Source organism: Elephantulus edwardii, unplaced genomic scaffold (assembly GCF_000299155.1).
Source record: "Elephantulus edwardii isolate Elephantulus edwardi_28Jun2011 unplaced genomic scaffold, EleEdw1.0 scaffold00220, whole genome shotgun sequence".
Classification (NCBI taxonomy): Eukaryota; Metazoa; Chordata; class Mammalia; order Macroscelidea; family Macroscelididae; genus Elephantulus; species Elephantulus edwardii.
Window position 1 is genome coordinate 3,818,023 of NW_006399970.1, and position 22,074 is coordinate 3,840,096.

Here is a 22,074-nt window from a genome sequence, read left to right on the forward strand (position 1 = left end):
GGGCAGGTTGAAGTTCCTGTCTGTTGGTGATAGGGTCACTGTGAGTTATATTCGACTGTGAAGATGTTTTGTTGTTAGATGCCATCGAGTCAGATATGACCCATAGTAACCCTGTGAACAACAGATCTGAATGCTGTCCTATCCTGTGCCATCCCCACACTTCCTGATAAACTAGAGCCCATTGTGGCAGTCTACCTGGTTGAAGATCTTCCTCTCCTTTGCCGACCCTCTCTGCCTTTCCAAGCATCATGTCCTTCTCCAAGGATTAGCTCTGCTTAGCAACATGTCCAAAGTAAGTGAGGCAAAGCTTTATTATCTTTGACTCCAGGAAACATCCTGGCTGCACTTCCCCAAGACATACATGTTCTTTTGGCACGCCATGGGATGATATTCAGTACTCATGATTCAAAGGAAGGTTGGTAGAAATCACAGCTGCTGCCTATCTTCATTGACATCTAGAAAATATTGGTATCCCATGTATTAAAAAGAATGTGCTTTGAAGGCCGATTTTAAGGTTTACAGGGTAGCTTAAATAAAATAGAACATGCAAATGAGCTGCCTAGTCTCTTGTTTATAAATAAATAAACAAATATCACAACCCAAAACAATCAAACAAAACCCGACAATAGACTTGCTCCTTAGGATTAGTTTCCAAGGCAGTAAAACTCCATGGAGGCAAACTGTTGCATCTCTCTCTTTTTTTCCCCTCCCCATTTTTTTTATAATTAAAAAAAAATTATGAATTTCAATGAAAATTTACAGAGACTTTGGATTTCCATTCATTCATTGTTGCACTTTTCTTCCCTCCCAGCCTTCCCCCCCTAATACACCACCCTCTTGGAAAAGTAAAAGAAAAATTCTTTCATTGTTTTACAAACCCTCCCCCAGGTCCACTCCACTATGCAGCCTTCGCTCTGGACTCCTGTCATGACAAAAATACCTAATCACATATCCCTTTTAAACAGTTTTCTCCCTCATCTGTTTCAGTGCAGTATACATTATTTTTTTATTTATTAATTTTTTTAAAAATTTCATTATTTTTTTGTGTGTACCGTCAAATCAGATCTGACTGGTACAGGAGGAGATTGTTCCTTCTTCTCCAGCAGAGCATCTGGTGGATTCGAACCACTCACCTCTGAGATTGCAGTGCAGCTTCTTGCCACTAGGCCACCAGAGCTCACTGCGGTATACATTATTGAACCCATCTTTCTCATTGTCCCCCCAAACTTCGAGATCAGTCCTATTTACAACAGTGGCACCATGCAGTATTTGTCCTTTTTGTGACTGAGATACTTCACTCAGCATAATGTCCTCCAGGGTCACCCATTTTGAATAATATTGCATGAGTTCCTTGTTTTTCAATGCAGTGTAGTATTCCATTGTGTGAATATACCACAGCTTCTCTATCCATTTGTTTGTTGATGGGCACTTAGGTTGTTTCCAACTCCTTGCTGTTGTGAACAAAGCCATGATGAACATGGGTGTGTATGCATCTCTCTCTTGTGGAACTTCTGATAGTTTTTTAACTGCTGACCTTTTACTTGGCAGCTGAGTGCTTTAACCTCTGCACGACCAGGGCGCCATTCTTTTCATCCACTCCTGGTTAATTAACATCCAGCTTCCCATTATAGAAGAGATATAATTCACCTGTCAAAATTAGTATTTGTTCTGTTTCATAAGTTATTGACTAAAATGCTCTTGTCATTAATCTCCGTTGTTACAGAATGCATATGAAGCTATATTTTAATATTATTAATCTTTGATTAAGTTAATAAAAGAATTATTTGTTTAAAACATAATCCCAGCATATCATGTAATAACTTTTTTGTTTTGTTTTTAAATAGATTTGGACTAAGCAACAAATTTGAATCTGAATTCCCTTCTTCGTTAACTGGAAAAGTAAGTGTCTTGTCAATTATTTAGATAGTATTCATATACTTTAAAACTTGTCTGTCCCTAGCAAATGAGAAGAAAGTTATGTTTGTGAAATGGATTAACTGGCATTAGTATTACTATGTTCTCATTACTGTTTTTCCCCCAGGTAGCTCCTGAAGAATTTAAAGCCAGTATCAACAGAGTTAACAGCTGTCTGAAGAAGAACCTGCCTGTTAACGTGCGTTGGCTGCTTTGTGGTTGCCTCTGTTGCTGCTGCACATTAGGTTGCAGTATGTGGCCAGTTATTTGCCTCAGTAAAAGAGTAAGTGAAATGATGTGTTTTCATTTAAATGCAGAAATGAGCAAATCCTGCCTTATGTTTTAAAGTTTTTTTAATTTTTAAAAATTGGATGAATCATCCTATCCTGAGTGCTATATGGAAAGATTCTAATAGATTGAGGAGTGATTAAGAAAATTATGCCACATCCACAAACTATTGTATTAAAAATTATGTATAATAGGTGAATTTTTTTTTATACTGCAAATTACTTAAGAGCAAGGAGGAGAATATAGCATTCTCTATATAATAAAATATATGGTGATAGTGGTGTAGTATCAGGACTGAGAATGCTGAATTTAGCCCTGCCACTTACCTCTGTGATTTTGTGACCTTTAATATGTTTCCTACCTTTTTTACCCCTCTTGTTGCGTGCCATCAAATTGTATCTGACTGGCATAGGAGGAGATTGGATTCAAACAGTGAGACTTAGGGATTGCAGCGCAACTTCTTGCCACTAGGCCGCCAGAGCTCCCTTTCCTACATTCTTTTAATTTTTGGTTGGTCCAAATTAAAGCCACCACTCTTGTGTCTATTCTGACTCACGATAATTCTATAAAAACCCAAACACTTACTGCCATCAAGTTGATTTTGACTCCTACCGACCCTACATTGGGTTTCTTAGACTGTACATCTTAATTTTTCTTTTGTGGAGCTTTTGGTGGGTTTGAATTACCAGAGCCACTCCGTAGCCCCAGACTGTTTACAGTACCACAAATCTTTATGAAAGAAGACTTGCACATATTTCTTTCTTGCTGCCACTGGTAGTTTGGAACTGCCAACCTTTCTGTTAGTAGCCAGCTGTTTTAACCATTGTACTTTGAGGGCCCCTTTAAACCTTAGTTCAAGCACCTTGTTGTTGTGCTGTTGAGTCGTAGATGACTCATAGCGACCCTGTGAATGAAAGATCTGAGCACTGTTAATAGAGTTTCTGGAGACAAGCCATTTCAGAAGTGGATACCACTCCTGCTTCCAAGCTTGATTTAATTGAGGAGCTTCACCAAACACTTCACCAAACATTGGTAACCATTATTGCATTTGGCACATCAGTGTTGCAGTGTTTAGCATCACAGCAACTAGGAGTTAACCTTTGTACCAGCAATGCACAAACCAATGCTATCACTTAGAAGAATGTTTATGCACCTAGCAAATGAAATATCCATCTGGCTACCTGAATAGGATTATTTAAGGATAAAATAGCTCTTATCTGATGCTCTTATCTTAGTAGCTCAAAGGGAAAAATCTCACTGTTATTGAGTCGATTCGTACTCATAGCAACCCTGTAGGACAAAGTAGAACTACCCTATAGGGTTTCTAGCTCTCAGATGCATAGCAAGTGATTGGAAAGACCATGGCCTGAATCAGATGCATCTCAGTTCTCAAACTGATATCACTACTCCTCAATAATTTGGAGAAGTCCCTAACTGCCTATTTTCCCAGTGCAGTGCGTCATATTTCCTGACTGCAGGGACCACGGGTGTTAATTGTGGTTCCACGCAAGGTGAAGTTGTGTTGACAGTTTCAGTCTCCTCTCCATCCATCATCACGCGCCTATTGGTCCAGTGGTAAGAATCTTTGTTTTCTGGACATTGAGATGCAATCCATACTGAAGCTGAGAGATGGAGAATGAATAAGGATGACAGAAATGAGTGGTGGAGAATGAATAAGGATGACAGAAAAAGAATTGATGCCTTTGAGCTGTGGTGTTGGAGAATAGCACTGAACATCCCTTGGACGGCCAAAAAAACAAGCTAAGTGAAAGGAAAACCTACTGCCTGGGGTAAAAACATTTGGCAATACTATCTCAAACAAGGGTCTCATATCACAAGTTTACAGAATCCTAGAGTGCCTTCACAAGAAAAAGACTGATAACCCAATTACAAAATGGGCAAAAGACATGGAAAGAATTTTCATCGAGGAGGGTATTAAGATGTCCAACATGAAGAAATGCTCAAAATCACTGACAATAAGAGAGATGCAAATCATAACCACAATGAGGTAGCATTTTACTCTAGTAGCAGTGACAAAGTTTTAACAGGAGAGCAAGTAATAAATGGTGGAGAGGATGTGGTGGGATAGGAACTCAAACATTGTTGGTGAGATTGTAAAATCATACAACCACTCTGGAAGGAAGTTTGATGCTTCCTCAGAAATGCTGAACATACAAATTCCATATGACCAAGCTATTCCACCGCTTGGACTGTACCCCGAGAGAATGAGAACTGAGGCACAAACAGAGACTTGTACACACACCAGTGTTCATAGCAGTGTTATTCACCACTGCAAGAACATGGAAACAGCTCAAAGGTCCAACCACAATTGAATGGATTGAGAAGTTATGATACATTCTCACAATGCAATGCTACACAGCACACAGGAAAAATGATTTTGTAAATTACTACCTAACTTGGGAGGAACTGGAGAGAATTATGCTGAGTGAAGTAACTCAGTCCATAAGGACAAAAACTGTAGAAGACCATTATTGTAGAACGAGTGTGAGAATCCAAGGCAGAAGGGATGGTGGAAACAGAGGGGTGAGAAATGATTGGGGGGGGGTTAATTATTGGGTCACACAATTTAATGTGTGGAAGGGGGTGAAGGAAATGGGAAAGATCTGGTATGAAATAAAATATATTAGAACTTGGTAAATAAACTGGTATAAAATAATAAGAAAAAAGAACTTATAGATATGTACAGCTGGTGTGCTCTTTGGAGGCAAGTATGAAGAGGCTTTGCCTCACATACTTTGGGCATGTTGCTAGAAGGGGCTATTCCTTGGAGAAGGACATGATGCTAAAAAAGTGTGGAAGTCCAGTGAAAGAGAGGAAGACCCTCAGCTAGGTGGTGACTGATATGGTGACTGCTGCAATGAGCTCTAGTATGCCAGGAAGTGTAAGAATGGCACAGAATAGGATGGGGTTCAGATCTTTTGTTCATAGGGTCGCTGTGAGTTGTGCTGGACTCAGTGGCACCTAACACAAAAATAACATAGGGTTTCCAAGGCTGTAAATCTTTATGGTAACAGACTTCCTCATCCTTTTTCTATGAAACTGCTGGTAGACTCAAACTGCTGACCGTGAAGTTAATAGCTGAATGTATTAACTGCTATACCACCAGGGCTCCTGTGCAAAGGAAGTGGATAATGCATAATTATTAGCATTATTGTTGTGTACCCTCGAGTTATGCATCAGGGAGTTGGAGAATGACTAGGGAGGATAGAAGGAGAATTGATGCCTTTGAGCTTTAGTGTTGGAGGGGTATTGAGCGTACCATGGACTGCTAAGGAAACAAACATATTTATCCTGGAGAGGGTTAAACTGGGCTGCTCCTTGGAGGCAAGGATTCTGAGGCTTCGTCTGACATACTTTGGACATGTTCTAAGGAGAGACTCATCCTTGGAGAGGGACATTGTGCTTGGGAGGGTGGAGGGCAGGTGCATGAGGGGAAGGCCCTCTAGGAGGTGGATTGATTCAGTGACTGGGGTAATCAGGATGGGTGTGTTGGAGACAGTGAGATTGGCACAGGACAGAGCAGAGTTTAGGGCTGTTGTACATAGGGTCGCTATGAGTTGCAAGTGACTTGACAGCACCTAACAACAACAACCCTCGAGTTGGAACTGACCCTTAGCTGATCCTCCCATGTATTTTTAGAGTCAGTTAATGAAACAGGAAGATTTTAGCATTAATAGTGATATGTAAAGTAGAATCTGTAGAAAAATTATTACACTGGCTATCTCTCCTTGTAAGATGCTGAGGAATTCTTGTTACCTTTGAAATTTTATAATCTTATTGTCATGAGCATTTAGTGATGCTATAATCAGGAAAAAAAGATCGTAAAGAGCAATTTTGATAGCTTGTAATAAAAACTACCTAAGGTTTGAGTTTATTATGTAACTTACTAAATTTTAAAAAGTAACTATATGTATTTACAAATGAAATACTGCTAAGCTGAAATTGAAAGAGTAATTTACGTGATTTCCTTTTGTTACCAAATAATACAGTCATAAGCAAAAGCAGATTCTAACTTCGTTATTATAGTAGAGTTATTTTATCTGCATGATATGAGTTGGTAGTCCTGGTCCTGTTAATTAAGGATAAGGGCCATGGTAAAGTTAGATTTCTTGTCGATTATCTTAAACAGAAGTTGTTGAGGATTTGTTGGTAAAAACTCACCAACCTGTCCTCTGGCCCCCAGGGTGTGAGCACTGAAAAGGATTAAGGCCCACTGGAGGGGAGCTTGGACTGAAGTCTGCACTGCCCTTTCCCCTGTTCTTTCAGTTAAATAGAAGATTTTAGTTCCCATGACTATCAATCTGGTGCTTTTCACAAGCACTAAATTCCTTTAAGAAAATTAAGATGACTTATTTTTAGAAATTGGCTGGCCTAGAATACTGAAAGATGATGTTATATTGATATTTCTTGTTTAGAGAGACTATACACATTTCCCCCCCAATATTTACTAAATCGCTTTAACAATTTTTGAAGATTGGGTGGAGAAGGGGGTTGATGTAAATATTTAAGAATCAAGGACAGACTTGTAATATAGCAGGGTTGCTTGTCAGGAATAACTTCTAAGTCTGGTAATGTTGAATCTTACATTTCATTAGAAATAGCTGACAGCCCTGTGGACATAAAATTTTAACTTTTATTTCTAGATTACTGCAATTATAATGTGCTTTCTATTCCTGCCTAAAGGCTTTTAAGTAGCTGTTATAAACACTGCAGTGTCAGATACGTTTTTCAGTGTCTGTCAAATTGGTATTGTATTTAATCTTGAAATATATTTTGATTTTGTTCACTAAAAATAATTGCAGAGTATTAAACATTCTTAATACTTAAAGCCTCCCTCCCACCTCATTTAATTTGAGCTTTTGTTGTTACTAACAAATAATTTGTGGCAGAGTTTCTTTTCTTTTTGTAAATGACTGCTAGAATCTATATACTTGTCACCTTAGTGTGCTAGAAATGTTCCACTCAAATCAAGGGTTTCTTTCTGGTTTTGTGTGTTCTCACCTGCTCCTCACTGTAAATCATTGAGATGTCAAGTGCAATGATTAATTAAGCTGCACGTGCAAGTGCTTTTTTTTTTCACCTGTCAAGCAGGAAAGAAGTCTTATAGCAAGATTAGATGCTGCTGATTCACAGCTTTTACTCCAGACTGTCAAGTTTGCAGACATAGTTCATATTTAGATGTTTATTCAGAATTTGGCAGCTAAGGTTTGGTGGGTTAGAATTCTAAAATATTATGAGATACAGTTATTATACCAAACCCTATCATTAACCTCTTTTAATTAAAAGCAAAGAATAAGTTCAGAATTATTTCATAAAGATTTCAGAATTTACAGTTCATATTTGCAATTATCTTTTAATCAAATACTTATATTCTAAGTTATTTAAATATGTTGAAGTTTCTAAATTGTATGCTTCATGAGATTTCATTCACATTATAATATCATATGAATTTAAATTTGTGATAAAATGCTTATGCTGGTAACTTATTTTTTCCCCCCTTTTGAGTAGTAAATATTTGCAGAACATAATGTTATACTTCAGGGTACTAATTTTGTGCTTCTTTTTTTTTCCAAAAAACATCAGGTTTGAAAAGCGGCGTCTCTCCACCATAGCTCTTTCACCACTTCCCCTGCTTCCCTTTTTAAAAATCATCGATAAAAGCAAACCCCTCAAATTGTATAGTAATCTTAATCTATTATTAAAAGGTCCTAGAAAGGAAGATTACAAGGTAGATTCAGGTTTTGAATCGGGTTTGCCATTGGTTTATCAGCGGGTGGGCAGGCAGATGCCTGCTCCGAGTAGAACCTATTGCCATTTTTCACCATTGATAGAGTAGCCTTTCAGAGTCAATGAGCTCTGTCAATGTGAGCTTGTCAAGGCTACAACTTCATAGACCTGAGAGGCGGTTTGAGAGGTCAGCCCTTTTCAGGTTCGCTGTGATGCAAATGAACTTTAATGCTTAAACAACTATTGGAATTTTTATGTCTGCTCCTTGTTCTTTTTTCTTCACAAAGTCATTGACGAGACATTCAGTGCTTTTTAAATTGGAAGTTGCATTGTGCTAAAGACCTAGTACAGATTTACGGAGGGCTGAAAGCAGTTAGATCATGTTCTTTTCATGGTGCGATTAGAATCAAATCGATTTCCCTACAGCCTTCAGCATTCAGATGGCAATTTTAACAAAGCTTGGGGGCTAGACAAGGGACAAAACGACTGAACTGAATGTTAATTACACTCCGCAGCCTTATTTTCTTTTGATTTGGGGCTGACTGGCAACTAAATTAACAAAAAGTGTGACCATAACTGCTGCCCTATTTTCATTTAAAAGGAGAGCTGCCTCTAAAAGGCTATCTTTACAAAGAAACAAGTGAGGTCTGCTGATCATTGTTAACAAGGGCACTTTTTTCCTCTCAAAATTCTTGCCAAAAAGGACTGCTTAAAAAGAGTAATGTAATAAATTAATCATTGACGAATTATAACCCAGAAAGTTAGTTGATTTTCTTATTTCATGACATAAGCTTGGGAAGTGAAAGGCACTAATGGTACTTCATTGATAATTCTGAATTCAAATAAGCACCTATGTGGCTGTGTGGAGCCTTTAACATGCATAACATGGAAAGGTAAAAATACACTAGTGATATTATACAGTAGGTAGTTTAAGGAAATATTAACATTTTATTAGGTAACATTAAACTATTCAGACCCACCTTGATCTAGTAATTTGTACTTTCACCTAGGCCATTCCCCTGTGGCATGCATGTCTAGTTGTTGTTGTTTGTTTATGGTTGTGTTGCGTTAACAGCACTAGATGCTTTCCCATGCTAGGAAGCTGCAGCTGCACCAAGTTGCAGCCTTCCTTGTGGCAACACTGTCCCTTCCCTTTTTGCACCTGCAGCTGTGTCAGTCTCATCTTAACACCTGGCACCATGAATTATCTCCTCCTTTATTCAAATCCCTGAGCAGGAAACAGTTCATGCCACATAGTCTGTATTGGCAGTGGTCGGGTGATCTAAATGGCAAAATTTTCAGTTGTTTCAGTTGTAAAAAAAGCAGTATTGAAGGGTTTGCTTTTATTCTCACATGTCAGTTGTATGTTTGTTTAAGTAAAATGTTGTGTGTGGAAAATTCCATCTGTAGAATCATAAACTAAATTTGGGTCCAGAAAAGTAGTTATAACTTTGATTTCTTATTTATTAACTTTTAATGAGTTAAAAAATTGACTCTAAAAGCCATTTACCTTTTACTAACTAGGATTTAAATAACTTAAGTTTTAAATATATCTTACTAGACAAATATTACGAAATTATTTTGGCAAGAAGCAGGAGTATAATTTTATGCCATTAGCATTAACTATTTTACTCTTCATATTCATAGTTCTAAATTGATGTGGTACATTTGAAACACTTAAAACATTGTACACATGATTAAAGAAACGAATCCATATCTATTTTTAAAAAGAGTCCTCTTTTTGTTGGTTACCATTTACTATTTGTTAGCACATTGATAGTGTTTCAGACCACCCTGTGCTCTCCGTAACTCTCTTACGCTTCTCCCCTTTTCACATAAAAAGCAGCTGCAAAACAAAGTTTTTCTAAAACCAGTCAAGAGTAAACTTTCTTCTCATTTGTCTTCCAGACACGAAGATCGATTGAGAAGTTATTAGAATGGGAAAACAATAGGTTATACCACAAGGTGAGTACCACAGGGAGCAGCTTCAGACTGTTGGGGTCTGAATTGCACAGTATGGAAACAGATGCTTTTGTTGGACGAAAAATATGAAAGGTGGACAAATGGGTTCGTCTCTGTGCCGCAATCAAATGGAGCTCATTTTTCTTCTTTTACTGTCCTCCTTGTCTAGCTGTGCTTGCACTGGAGACTGAGCAAAAGGAAATGTGAAACGAATAACATGATGGAATATGTAAGTTAAAGGGCTGTTTTGTGAGTTTCTCTATTAAATGATCATTTATTTTGCTTCTGATCTTATTCTTTCCATGATTATTAATCAGCAAAGGTGTCAGGCGCTTAATCTCCTGAGTGCAAGGATTTTCTACGGTTCACAGATGCATGGTTTCATGTGTAAGACTGATTTATAAAGTTATGAATGACTTGAAAACAAGGCTTTACTGTGTTCTGAAAAATAATAAATTAATTGCCAAGATAAAATAGCCTGAACATGTGTTGATGGAGTGTGAAATTTTAGATGCTGTATAAAGAATAATCACAACTTTGGTTATGCAGCAAGTCAGATATGGCTTTTTTATATAATGCTAATCAAGTTTCTGAGTATGGAAAAAACCTTTCAGCCAAACTGCTGGAGCTTAAGAAACCTTTAGCCTTTATAGATCTTAACTGCCCAGACCAAAGTAGCCTTTAAAGAATCTTTGGAAATATTATGAGGATGTATAGTTCAGTAGAACTTTTAAGTAATAGGAGATGAGATTTTGCTTATCATGCTTATTCTTTAAAAGATATCTCATTTGGCATTCATGCACTATTTAGGAACTATTCAGTACAGTGTTGATTTACCTGACTGCTGACTTTAATTGAACTACTCTTGCTCTTTTAAAGATTAGATTCTATTACAAAAATACGATTTTTAATTTATTCTCCCTTGAGTTTGAGTGTTTTATTTTAAATACAGAAATGTTGTTACATTAAAAGAAAAAGAGCTAAGAAAGGGTTAATTTCTGAAAATTAAAGTGAAGAATCTGGCATAACATTTCTAACAAATTTCATCTATTTTTTGAAACAATATAGACATCACTGATAGTATATATGTATATATAAAAAAAGATTGATTAAAACAGTGTTTAAATAGTTGGAAATTATCGTAAAATCATTTTCTCTGTTAACATTTCCCCTTTTTTCATTATTATACAGTCAAATCCCATTTCTAGACTTGAATATAAAAGACCTTTTTAAAAAAATGCCCTTTTTTTCCCTAGACTAGGTCTATTCAGTAAATTGAATTATGTAGATTTTTCATGTCATTATCTATTATATCAAACATGTTAATTTATGATGATGAGAAGGATACATGATACTTTTTATAATTATGGAAAAAAGTACATCTGAGTATGTTGTTTCAGGATCTATGAAAATGCTAATTTTGTGCTTTCATCATTACAAGTAGAAGAATATATATATGTATGTATTTTAGGGGATGGATGGATGGATGGATATATAGGAGATTTAAAGGGTTTTATGGTAAAATATTTGCTGCATTTATAAACCCAAACAATAAACTAAGGATTTATTTTACTTCTGTGTGTATTTCTAAATTTACTCTGGAGGGGGTGTGTGTGTGTGTGTGTGTGTGTGTGTGTGTTGTTTTCAGTGCCATTCATTATCTCCATACAGAGCTAGATATCTTATTTTTATATAAATAACATGAGGCCTGTGTGCCATCCCCCAAAGTATTTTCATAAATGCACTATGCTAATTTATTTTGTTTGTTGCATTAGAAAAATTAGCATAGTGTGCTTTTGAAATAGGGGGTGCGTAGGGTGCAGTTCGCAAACAGAATGCTTAGTACTTGTGTAAAAATACTGTAAATGTCATTCATTCTTAAAACATATTCATTGTTTTTTGACATTCTTTTATTAACTAAAAATAGTAATGCTCAAAAACATTTTGAAATATGTACTTTATAGTTAATTTACATGAATTTTTAGATAATTAAACATTTCTACGAAAATAATTTTTGTTTTTATAGTATCATAGATGATATCCATGAGAGTAGTAAGAACAAAGATTATATAAAAATTGCTTTGAAAAGTGTATTTTTCAGATTTTATTAAAGTAGTTACATTTGTGATGGTTGAAAGGGGAAAGACTGTAGTTTCAAAACGCTTAAAGCAAAAATTAAAGAGAATACTTTTCTAATGAATTTGGGCTTCTTACATGTATTAAAAAAATTGAATTCTTTTGTTCAGCTTTTCTGTGACTTTCTGTTACTTTATTTGTCAGTAAAAGAATTCAAACTCCTTGATTATATTTTGAGTATAGATTAAAATATAGAAAATATATCTTCTAATACTAAATTTCTTTATGATCAAGAATAATTGTTAAATTATGATTAATAATTATTAAAATAATTAGACAAGTGGTTAATTTGTAGGTGCGCCTTTTGAAGGAAAAAAATTGTAGGTTTATATTCTTTATAAAGCCATCATTAAAATGTATTTAAAGAGTGCCTTTGTTAATGTGCTTTATGTATGTTGTTGTTGTTATGTGCCATCGAGTCGTTTGCGACTCAGCGATCCTATGTACAACAGCCCTAAACCCTGCTCTATCCTGTGCCAATCGCATGGCCTCTGACACGCCCATCCCGATTACCCCAGTCACTGAATCAATCCACCTCATAGAGGGTCTTCCCCTCCTGCGCTGTCCCTCCACCCTACCAAGCATGATGTCCCTCTCCAAGGACCTGTCTCTCCTTACAAACATGTCCAAAGTATATCAGATGAAGCCCCAGAATCCTTGCTTCCAAGGAGTAGCCTGGTTTAACCCTCTCCAGGATGAATCTGTTTGTTTTCTTGGCAATCCAGGGTACATTCAATACTTTTCTCCAGCACCACACCTCAAAGGTATCAATTCTCCTTCTATCTTCCCTAGTCATTGTCCAACTCTTGGATGCATAACAAGTGATTGCAAAGACCATGGCCTGTATCAGGCGCACCTTAGTCTCCAGAGAGACACCGTTGCTCTTGAGTACTTTAGAGAGGTCCCTAACAGCACACTTTCCCATCGCAATACGTCTTTTGATTTCCTGGCTGCTGGTGCCAAGAGTGTTGACCGTGGAGCCAAGCCGACTAAAGCTGTGAACAATCTCAATCTCTTCACCATCCATCCTGATGCTACCACTTTATCAAATTGTAATGCTTACACTCCAGGATTGAAATTTAAAGACTGCTTAATTGAGGACATGTTTGTAGCATAAAACTATTTATCTAAATTGACTCTAAGTAGTTTAGGTAATTTTCTAATTTTAGACTAAATGTCAAAAGAATCTTGTCAGGTAGTCAAATCCCTTTTTTGTATAGATGAGGAAACTGAACAACAAGGAAATCTAGTTCCAGTGAAGAAACTAGATGGAACAAAGTACTTCAGCAATGAAGCTAGTCAATATCTTGTAGGTAAATATAGAGTCAAGGGAGTGGCAAATTGACACCTCGTGTTAAATATGTGGCATCTGCGCAGGAGAGGATTAATTTTGATGCAGGTGTAGAAGTACCATCACTATCAGGGCAGATTAAAACCAGAACTAGAAGAGTTGAAAATGAAGGTCCCTGATTCAGAGGGCAAATTGTAGAGGAGGGTCCAAGCCCAGAGGTCATTTCAAGACACAGATTCTGGCAAAGAATGAGTCGTTCACCAAATTTAAAAAGCTGCTCAGATAAACTATTTGTTTGCTTGCTTAGCATCTGCTTCATACAGAATTGGAATAAGAAAAGAGTTGGCTGTGATTTAGGGCAGTTAGAGTTTGGAATCCAAATGAGCCCTGATCAATTTGTGCATTTCTGCTTTACTGTTTGTTTTTATTGATTTACTTTAGTTTCCTATTAAAAGATCCTTTGTAATAAAATTTAATGTTTATTTTGCTAGTCTAAGAGGTCAAGGACTTCAGAACTTTAATGAAAATACCAATACCTTTTATATGTGTGTCTTCTGGTAAAATGAGGGAAACCCTGATCCTGAGAGAGTGTGAGTCTGTTCCAACCAGCTCATAGCTCACCCTCCAGTGAGTTTCAGAGGCAGGAAACCACACAGTAGGAGATTGCCCATCTTTTTCACTTGGGGCTGATGATGGATTTAAATGAGTAATGGTGAAGAAATAAGTATTTGGTCAACTACAGCCACCGTAAAAACATAATGTCATAGGAAAGGCAGGCCTCTGGAGTCTAGATCATCTCTTGTTTAAATCTCAACATTAAAACCCGTGATCTGAAATGTCTCAGATCATCATTTTCCTCATCTGTTTTAGGAAGCAATGTTTCATAGAATAGTTTTTGAGATTAAATGGCTCCCAGATAAAATGATAGCCTGGCATGAGGTGGTGGTTGTTGTGTACCATTGAGCCAGAACCGACCCATAACTGACTCTCCAGTGGGTTTTTAGAGGCAGTAAATTTCAGGGGAGGAGACTGACCATTTTTCTTCTGTGGAGTAGCTGGTAGCCTCGAATTTCATGCTTTCAGGTTGGTTGTACAGCTTTTTACCACTAGGCCATCAGAGTTCCCTGGCTTAATGCGGTGGTTACTATTGTTATTTTTGTCAAGTCAGAACAGGCCTATAGCTTACCCTCAACTGGGTTTTCAGAGGCAGTAAATTGCAAGGAAGCTCGGTAAACACTAATTCCCTTTTCTTCTTTATCCTAGCTCCTCCTATGAGTTAGAGACACTGACTATAATAAGTACTTTTGTTCATCTTCTCCAACTGATTATTTGTTCTCCTCTTTTTAAAGTATTGTTGTTGTTATGTACCCCCCTCTAGTCAGAACTGACTCATAGCTTACCCTTCAGCAGGTTTTCAGAAGCTGTAAATTGCATGGTTGGAGATTGTCCATCTTTCTTCCATGGAGCAGTTTGTGGATTTGAAGCACGTGCAGTGCAGCTTCTTACACCAGAGCTCCCTTGTAAAGTATATGTTGTTGATGCTGTATGCCCTTTAGTCAAACCAATCTGTACCTGACCCTCCAGCGGGTTTTCAGAGACAGTTTAATTGCATGACAGGAGATTGCTCATCCTCCCACGAGCAGCTTGTGGATTCAAACCACATGTCTTTGTGACTACACTGCAGCTTTTTCTCACAAGGCCACCAGAACTCCCATTATAAATAGCTGAATTATTTTGCCTGTTTGGTAAAGATTCAGAAACAAATTGAAAATCTTTAATAATGGAGCAAATTTATCTGATAAATGTATATTTTAGTGATGCAATGTTGTGCTTATATAATGTGAGTGGATTTTAAAAATATTTCTAAGTTGGTAGAACATAGTTGATGCTTTAAGATAAAAGCCTATTAAGTCTTACTGAAACTTTTTTCCTCTTTCTACAGGTCATCCTCATAGAATTTTTACCAAAGACACCAATTTTTCGACCAGATTAGTATTTCCTTTATTTAGAGACTTTCCAAGTATGTTGTCTTTCCAATGGTGCCTTGCTTGGTGCTCTCCTGGTGGTGACATAACATTGGTTCTACAGAATCGTGTGGTGTTTCTTTTTTGATTTTTTTTTTTTTTAACCGCATGTTCTAAGTGTGCATTTTTGTCAAACTTTGCAACTGTTATTTCATACAGATGTTTAATACTTAAGTTATTGTGCTCTTTTCTGTTATGTATTCTGATTTTCAAGGATTACTTTTTTGTATTATCAAAAAAAAAAAATACATTTGAACTTAGCCTAAAAATTGGCCAGTGTTTTTTATTTTATCACAGTGAACACAGGGTCCATTATAAATTCCAGAAAAGCATCCCTCAAGTCTCTACTTATCTATTCTAACAAACATGTTCTTTGTATTACTTTCTTCCTTTTTTAATTCACATGCTGATTATTTTAAAGTTGCACCCTTAGGAGCCTTTTGGAACCAGCATATTACCTGCATATGTTTCCTACTGTGTTTATAGCAGATGTTTCTGTAATCATTCTGGATACTAAGCATTTTTTTTTTTTAAAAAGAAAGTTTGAAAGTATTTGTGTCTTCAGTACTCGTAAAGGATTAAATTATTTTTCTTATAATAGATAAGTCAGTGAATGATGTGCATGCATTTAAAGATATTAGAGCTAAGTCAAAAAGTGACATAAAAATCTGTATATTTTTTATCAAAGTAATATCAATAATGGCCTTACTTGAACTATTTTTATCAGATCTTAAATGCACAAGTGTGGACATACTCCTTTAAAAAATTCTTAAGGAAAAGATTTCTCCCAGGCTGACAAAATTGTGGAAGGGTGTTTGTTTTTGAAACGTCTCTGAAAAAAAGCAGAAGTTGTAGTATTAAACTAAGCTGGTGTTTAATACCCCATGATATTTATAACAGATGATTACTAAGAAATGTGGGAGAGGAATATTTTGTGTGGCTGTTACCCACTGATTTCCTTTCTTTCCAGTTTGCATACACTTTGATTAAGATTGTGACATGTTTAAATCTTGACACCTTGCTTTTTATACTCTCTTCTTGTATGAGCTTGGGTGGCATAATGGTATTAAGAAATGGCATTGCCAGCCTAAAAGCAAGTGGTTCAAATATACCAGCCCCTCTGCAGGAGATAGATGGGTATTCTCCTCCTATGGAATATACAGCCTCTGAAAAGCTGCTGAGGGTCAGCTATGAGTCATTCTGACTTGACAGTACATAACAACATTGCATTAACATTTTTTCAATTTCTTAATTGGCTGTGTGTAAATTTTTATTTTTTATAAGCCTGAAATTATACAAGTTTTTAATTGTTCAATGTAACTGTGGTATCAAACAATAACATGAAGAACTTTTGAAATTATATAAATTGTACTTAATTATTTGTGTTAAGAATTGGTACCACTATACTTTTTTCTTTATATTAAATCTTCTCAATGGCAGCTTCATTAGTTTATATAGCTGCATTTTTAGAAAAACATTTTTTTTATCTTCTCCAGAGTACTCTATTTAATACGCTATGTATAAAGAGTTGAATGCCATTATCCTGTATCATATACTGGGCATTAGAAACTTATTTTTAAAACCAAGAAGTTTATTTTTGAAGGGGAGGGTAGTTTCAGAGTGTAATTTGTGTCTTTTACCTTCCTTCCCACCCCCCCTTGAATAGCAGTTTGACTTTATAGAACACTTTTCTTATGAAGAGTTCAAATTGTAAAGAATTCAAACACTTATTACTTTATTTCCGGTGTTTCTGGGGCATGTAGCCTATCTTTTTAAAACAGTGAAGTTATAGAGGGTAATGCTGTTTCCAGCATTCTAGTAGTCTTCTGTGGTTTTAGTGTGAAAATGTATTGTGTAGAGAATGTTGGCTCTGCCTGAGGTTTCAGAAGGAACAAATAATAGGACTGTGTAAATGATGCAGTACAGGGTTTCAAACTTAAAATTATAAAATTGCATAGAATAGCATATTGGTCAACATTAGAAGAACTGTACCTATTTAGAAATAGTTTTCTTTTTGTTCCTACCATTCTGTAAGTGATGGTTTTAAAATTAACTCTCTTTCCCTAAGAATATTTTAACAGTTAAGATAATTTTCATAGTGCCGTGCATACGATTGTTGTTGTTGTTAGGTTCCATAAAGCCTAGTATGACTCTTAGGGGCCTTTGAACAATAGATCTGAATCCTGTCCTGTCCTGTGCCATCCTCACAAATCTCTGACACACTTGAGCCCATTGCTGCAGTCACTTTGTTAATCCACCTGGTTGAGGACCTCTCTTTCTCTATCCCTCCACCTTCCCAAGCATGATGTCCCTTGCCAATGAATAGCCTCTCTTAGCAACATGCCTAAGTTTTAGCATATTTGCCTCCAAGGAGCACTCTTGGCTGCACCTTCTCCAAGACCTGTCTGTTTGTTCTTTCGGCAGTCAGTTCTCTTCTCCGGTACTGCAACTCAAAAACATCAATAATTCTTCTGTCATCCTTAGTCATTGTCCAGTTCTCAGGTAAATAGCAAGTGATTGAAAAGACCATGACCTGAATCAGGTGTACCTTAGTACTCAAACTAACTGTATATATCGTTGTGTACTGTTGAGTTGGAACCGACCCATAGCTGATCCTCTAGTTATTTTTCCAAGGCAGTTAATCTCACAGGAGGAGACTGCCCATCCTTTTTCCTTGGAGCAGCTGGTGGATTTGAGCTACGTGCCTTCAGGATTACAGCACTTCAGCTTCTTAACCACTAGGCCACAAGAGTTAGCTATCTGTCTACACCCACACATTGTATATGTTGTTGCATACCATCGAGTCGGAACCAACCCATAGTTGATCCACCAGTGGGTTTTTAGAGGCAGTTAATTGCATGGGAGGAGATTGCCCATCCTTCTCCCACAGAGTGGTGAATTCGAACTGCATGCCTTTGAGGTTGCAGCACAGCTTCTTGCCACCACAGTTTTCTAAGCTTTCCACTTAAATTTTTTTTCCTTTTATTGAAAGGAATGTCATTTGCTGAGAAAAGTTAAGAATGCGTACTCTTAAAACTTCCAAAATCCATTCATGCTCACTATGTAACATTGCCATAAGCCAGTTATGCCTTGTGCAGTGTGGCTTTCATATTTGTTTCTCATTAGTTTAACTGATTCATACCTTTTGAATCATTCAAGTCCTTAGTGGCATAGCTGTTAAGTGCTCAACTACGAATTAAAAAGTTTAGTGGTTCAACCCCACCAACTGTTCTTTGGGAGAACAGTGAGGCAGTCTACTTCTACAGAAAGTTAGTCTTGACAAACCCAAGGGGCAGTTCCACTCTGTCCTTTAGGTCACTGTGAATTGGAATCAACTTGATAGCAGTGGGTTTGTTTTTATTGAATCACGAACTTAAGTGCTTATGTTAAAAGAAATGAAGAATGTCAGAGATACTGAATGTTGTATGCTCTCAGTCGAAAGAGAACATTTGTTCTTCAGATTCTGTTTTCTGGTTTAAAGTTTGTGGACCATAAGCATATGACTTTCCAGGAAAAGATGTTGCAGGGTGAACCAAAACCCCTGTCATCCAGCCAATTGTGACTCCTAACAACCTTAAAGTATAGCATGGAGTAGAACTGCCCGTTAGGTTTCCAAGGCTGTGAATCTTACAGGAGCATTTTTCTTTAATCTTTCTCCTGTGGAACTGGTGGTGAGTTTGAACAGGGCCCTTTCCCATTAACTGTCAGATACATAACCCACTACACCACCTGGACTCCTTTGACATACAGTCCAGATTTTAAAAGGCTAAGTGAATAACACTCTTGGTACCAGCAGTCAGGAAATAAGGAGACACATTGCACTAAGAAAGTCAACAGTTAGGGACCTCTCCAAATTATTGAGGCGTAATGATGTCAGTTTGAGGACTAAGGTACTTCTGATTCGGGCCATAGTTTTCTGATCACTTGCTATGCGTCTGAGAGCTGGACATGGAGTAAGGATGACAGAAGGAGAATTGAGCAGTAGTGTTGGTGAAGAGCACTGAACAGCCATGGATGGCCAAACAAATTAGTCTTGGAGAGGGTATATCAGGAATGCTTTTTGGAGGCAAGAATGATCAGGCTTCACCTCACATACTTTGGGCATCTTGCTAGGAGGGGATATTCCTTGGATGCTGGGAAGGGTGGAGGATTGGTGAAGGAGAAGAATACCTTCAACCAGGTGGATAACGGTGACTGCTGAAATGGGCTCTGGTGTGTCAGGTAGTGTGAGGATGGCACAGGATAGAACAGGGTTCAGGTCTTTTGTTCATAGAGCCATTATGAGTCTTACTTGACAGCTCCTAACAACGAGTGAATGGCGTATGATTTTATCAGAAAATATAGTGTGGAAAACCTCTTTTTAATATATGACTTTAAATGTTTACATTAAAATATGTATCCAATCCCACCAGAGTCGCCAAAAAAAAATGTATCCAAAAACTATGACTCATAAAACTTGAATATGATATATTCTAACTCAGATATTGCCTCTCGCCATCAAGAGATCACCTAACCTGTATAAAATAGTCATCATCAGATACTTTATTAAGGTTCTTAAGTCACAGTTGTCGTAAGATGCCATCGAGTATGACTCATAGCAGCCCTATGAAAAACAGATCAGACCTCTGTCCTATCTTGTGCCATCCTCAAAATCTCTGACACGCTCGAGCCCATTACGTGTGACCTATGTTACCCTCCCTGGTTGAGTCTTCTTCTCCTTTGCCATCACCTCCACCTTTCCAACCATAACATTCCTTTCCAAGGAATAACCCCTCTTAGTGTCAGAGGCAGTGCGGTTGGCGCAGGATAGAGCAGGGTTTAGGGCTATTGTGCATAGGGTCGCTATGAGTCGCAAATGACTTGACAGCACATAACAACAACAACAGTAGCATGCTCAAAGTATGACTAGATTTCATAAACTTGACATGTAGCCTTGTAATTTTGGCTCAAGGCCAATACGTGTTCAATCTTTAAATAATAGTTAGCAATAATTTTAAGTCAGGAAAAACCATGTTTCCTTACAAACCAACCCTGAAAAATGTGGACAATATCCCATGTCAATCTATGGTTTAGAGAAGGACAGTATTTATTAAATATTAAATACAAATGAACCCATAATTAAATTGCCTGAGTTCAGACTACACTGGTTTTATATATAACATCGTATAGATGATCTGTTTGAGCTTCATGATATTCCAAAATGAAAACCTTCAGTTCTGTGGTCTTGTGTTTTTTCTTAGGCCTGGTGGGTAAGGAGCGTGCCGCCAACCCAAAGCCAGACTATTGGAATCTACCAGCTGCTCCTTAGCAGAAAAATGGGCGGTTTCCTCTCAAGCAGTTTACAGCCTCTGAAAACCTGCTGAAGGGTTAGCTGTGGGTCTGTTCTGATTCGATGACATTGAGTTCTACGAGTTAATGTTTCCTTGTAAATATTTGCTCTGTCTCAGGATTCTTTCCAAGAGATGCTATGTGTAAGTGTATTTGACAAAACTCCCATGTGTAGTCCTAGGCCCTTTTTCCCCTCCTCTACTACTTTGGAGGTGCTGTGATCGTTGGCTGTCCTCCTGATGTGCAGAGCCTTCTCAGTCCTGGACCTAGTTCAGAATTGGCTTTCTAGCTGCTTATCCAAAGCCAGGAAGAATGTTAGTTTTTGTTGTTCTTAGCTATTTCCAAGACCAGTTAAAGAGAGTCATTGTAAGTGATAAATGACGGGTATTCTCAATTCTGCTAAGGTGGTATCTTAATTTTTAAATTGATACAGTGGTTCAAGTCAAAAAAGGATATTTCTCAGCAGATTCTATAGGTTTAGATTTTCGGGGTCAGAGGAGAGTGCAGTTGGACCTAGGTCTTCCTAAACCATTTCTGAAGGAAATTGATATATCTAATATTTGGCAGAAAAGAACAGGCTCATGCCCAATCTTGAGCCATATTTTATTTCAGAGTAGTCTTCTATGAAGTATCCTCTATTTATAGGTTGTTATGCACTGTTGTGTTGGAACTGACCCACAGCTGACTCTCTGGCAGGTTTTCAGAGGCATTTGGGAGAAGATTGCTCATCCTTCTCCCGTGGAGCATCTGGTGTCCTTGAACTGCCTGTTTTGGGGATTGCAGCACAGCTTCTTGCGACTAGGCCACCAGAGCTCCCTTATTTTTAGGATAAATAGAAATTTTCTTTTTAAAATGTCACTCTTATAAAGCCATAATACCCAACTTAACATTGCTTCAAAAAACATACCAGTTTATGTAAGTTGAGATTTGAAGAATGCTCTGTGTCATGAGGTACTTTTTCCATACCCTTACAAAGACTTTAGATATTAAGAAAATCCTAAACGCGAGTTTTGTAATACTATTAGTCATAGTTTTCTGTGCTTGTTTATGTAACAAGGAGCAGTACCTCCCCGTTGCGGCCCACCCCAAGTGGCTGGACAGGTGGAGGTGGTTTAGCTTGTTAATGAACAATCCTGAAAATGCTAACCCTCATTTTGAATTGATTTCTGATATTATGCAAAAGCATCAAATTACTTGACCTCTTTGCTTTTATTTTTGTTGTCGCAAAAGCGATGTGCAATGACTACCTCGTAGTGCTGTCCTGTGAGACAATATTTTTCTTTTCTTATACTGCCACAAATGTTTATTTTTTTTAATAAAATTTTACTTTAATTGTGATTTTAATGAACATTTACAGAGAAGTTAAGATTTTCATTCATTCAT

At 37.2% G+C, this 22,074-nt stretch overlaps 1 protein-coding gene across 1 annotated transcript in view; it reads left to right on the forward strand.

Annotated features, from left to right (window-relative positions):
• Nucleotides 1-15,625, forward strand: part of CHIC2 (cysteine-rich hydrophobic domain 2) — a 52,035-nt gene extending 36,410 nt beyond the window's left edge. The window contains exons 2-6 of the mRNA XM_006898090.1: nt 1,845-1,899; nt 2,042-2,197; nt 9,859-9,915; nt 10,082-10,141; nt 15,282-15,625. Of these exons, the coding sequence (XP_006898152.1) occupies nt 1,845-1,899; nt 2,042-2,197; nt 9,859-9,915; nt 10,082-10,141; nt 15,282-15,332 (379 nt within the window). The 3' untranslated portion in view covers nt 15,333-15,625. The remainder of the gene's footprint in view (nt 1-1,844; nt 1,900-2,041; nt 2,198-9,858; nt 9,916-10,081; nt 10,142-15,281) is intronic.
• The last annotated feature ends 6,449 nt before the right edge of the window (nt 15,626-22,074 follow it).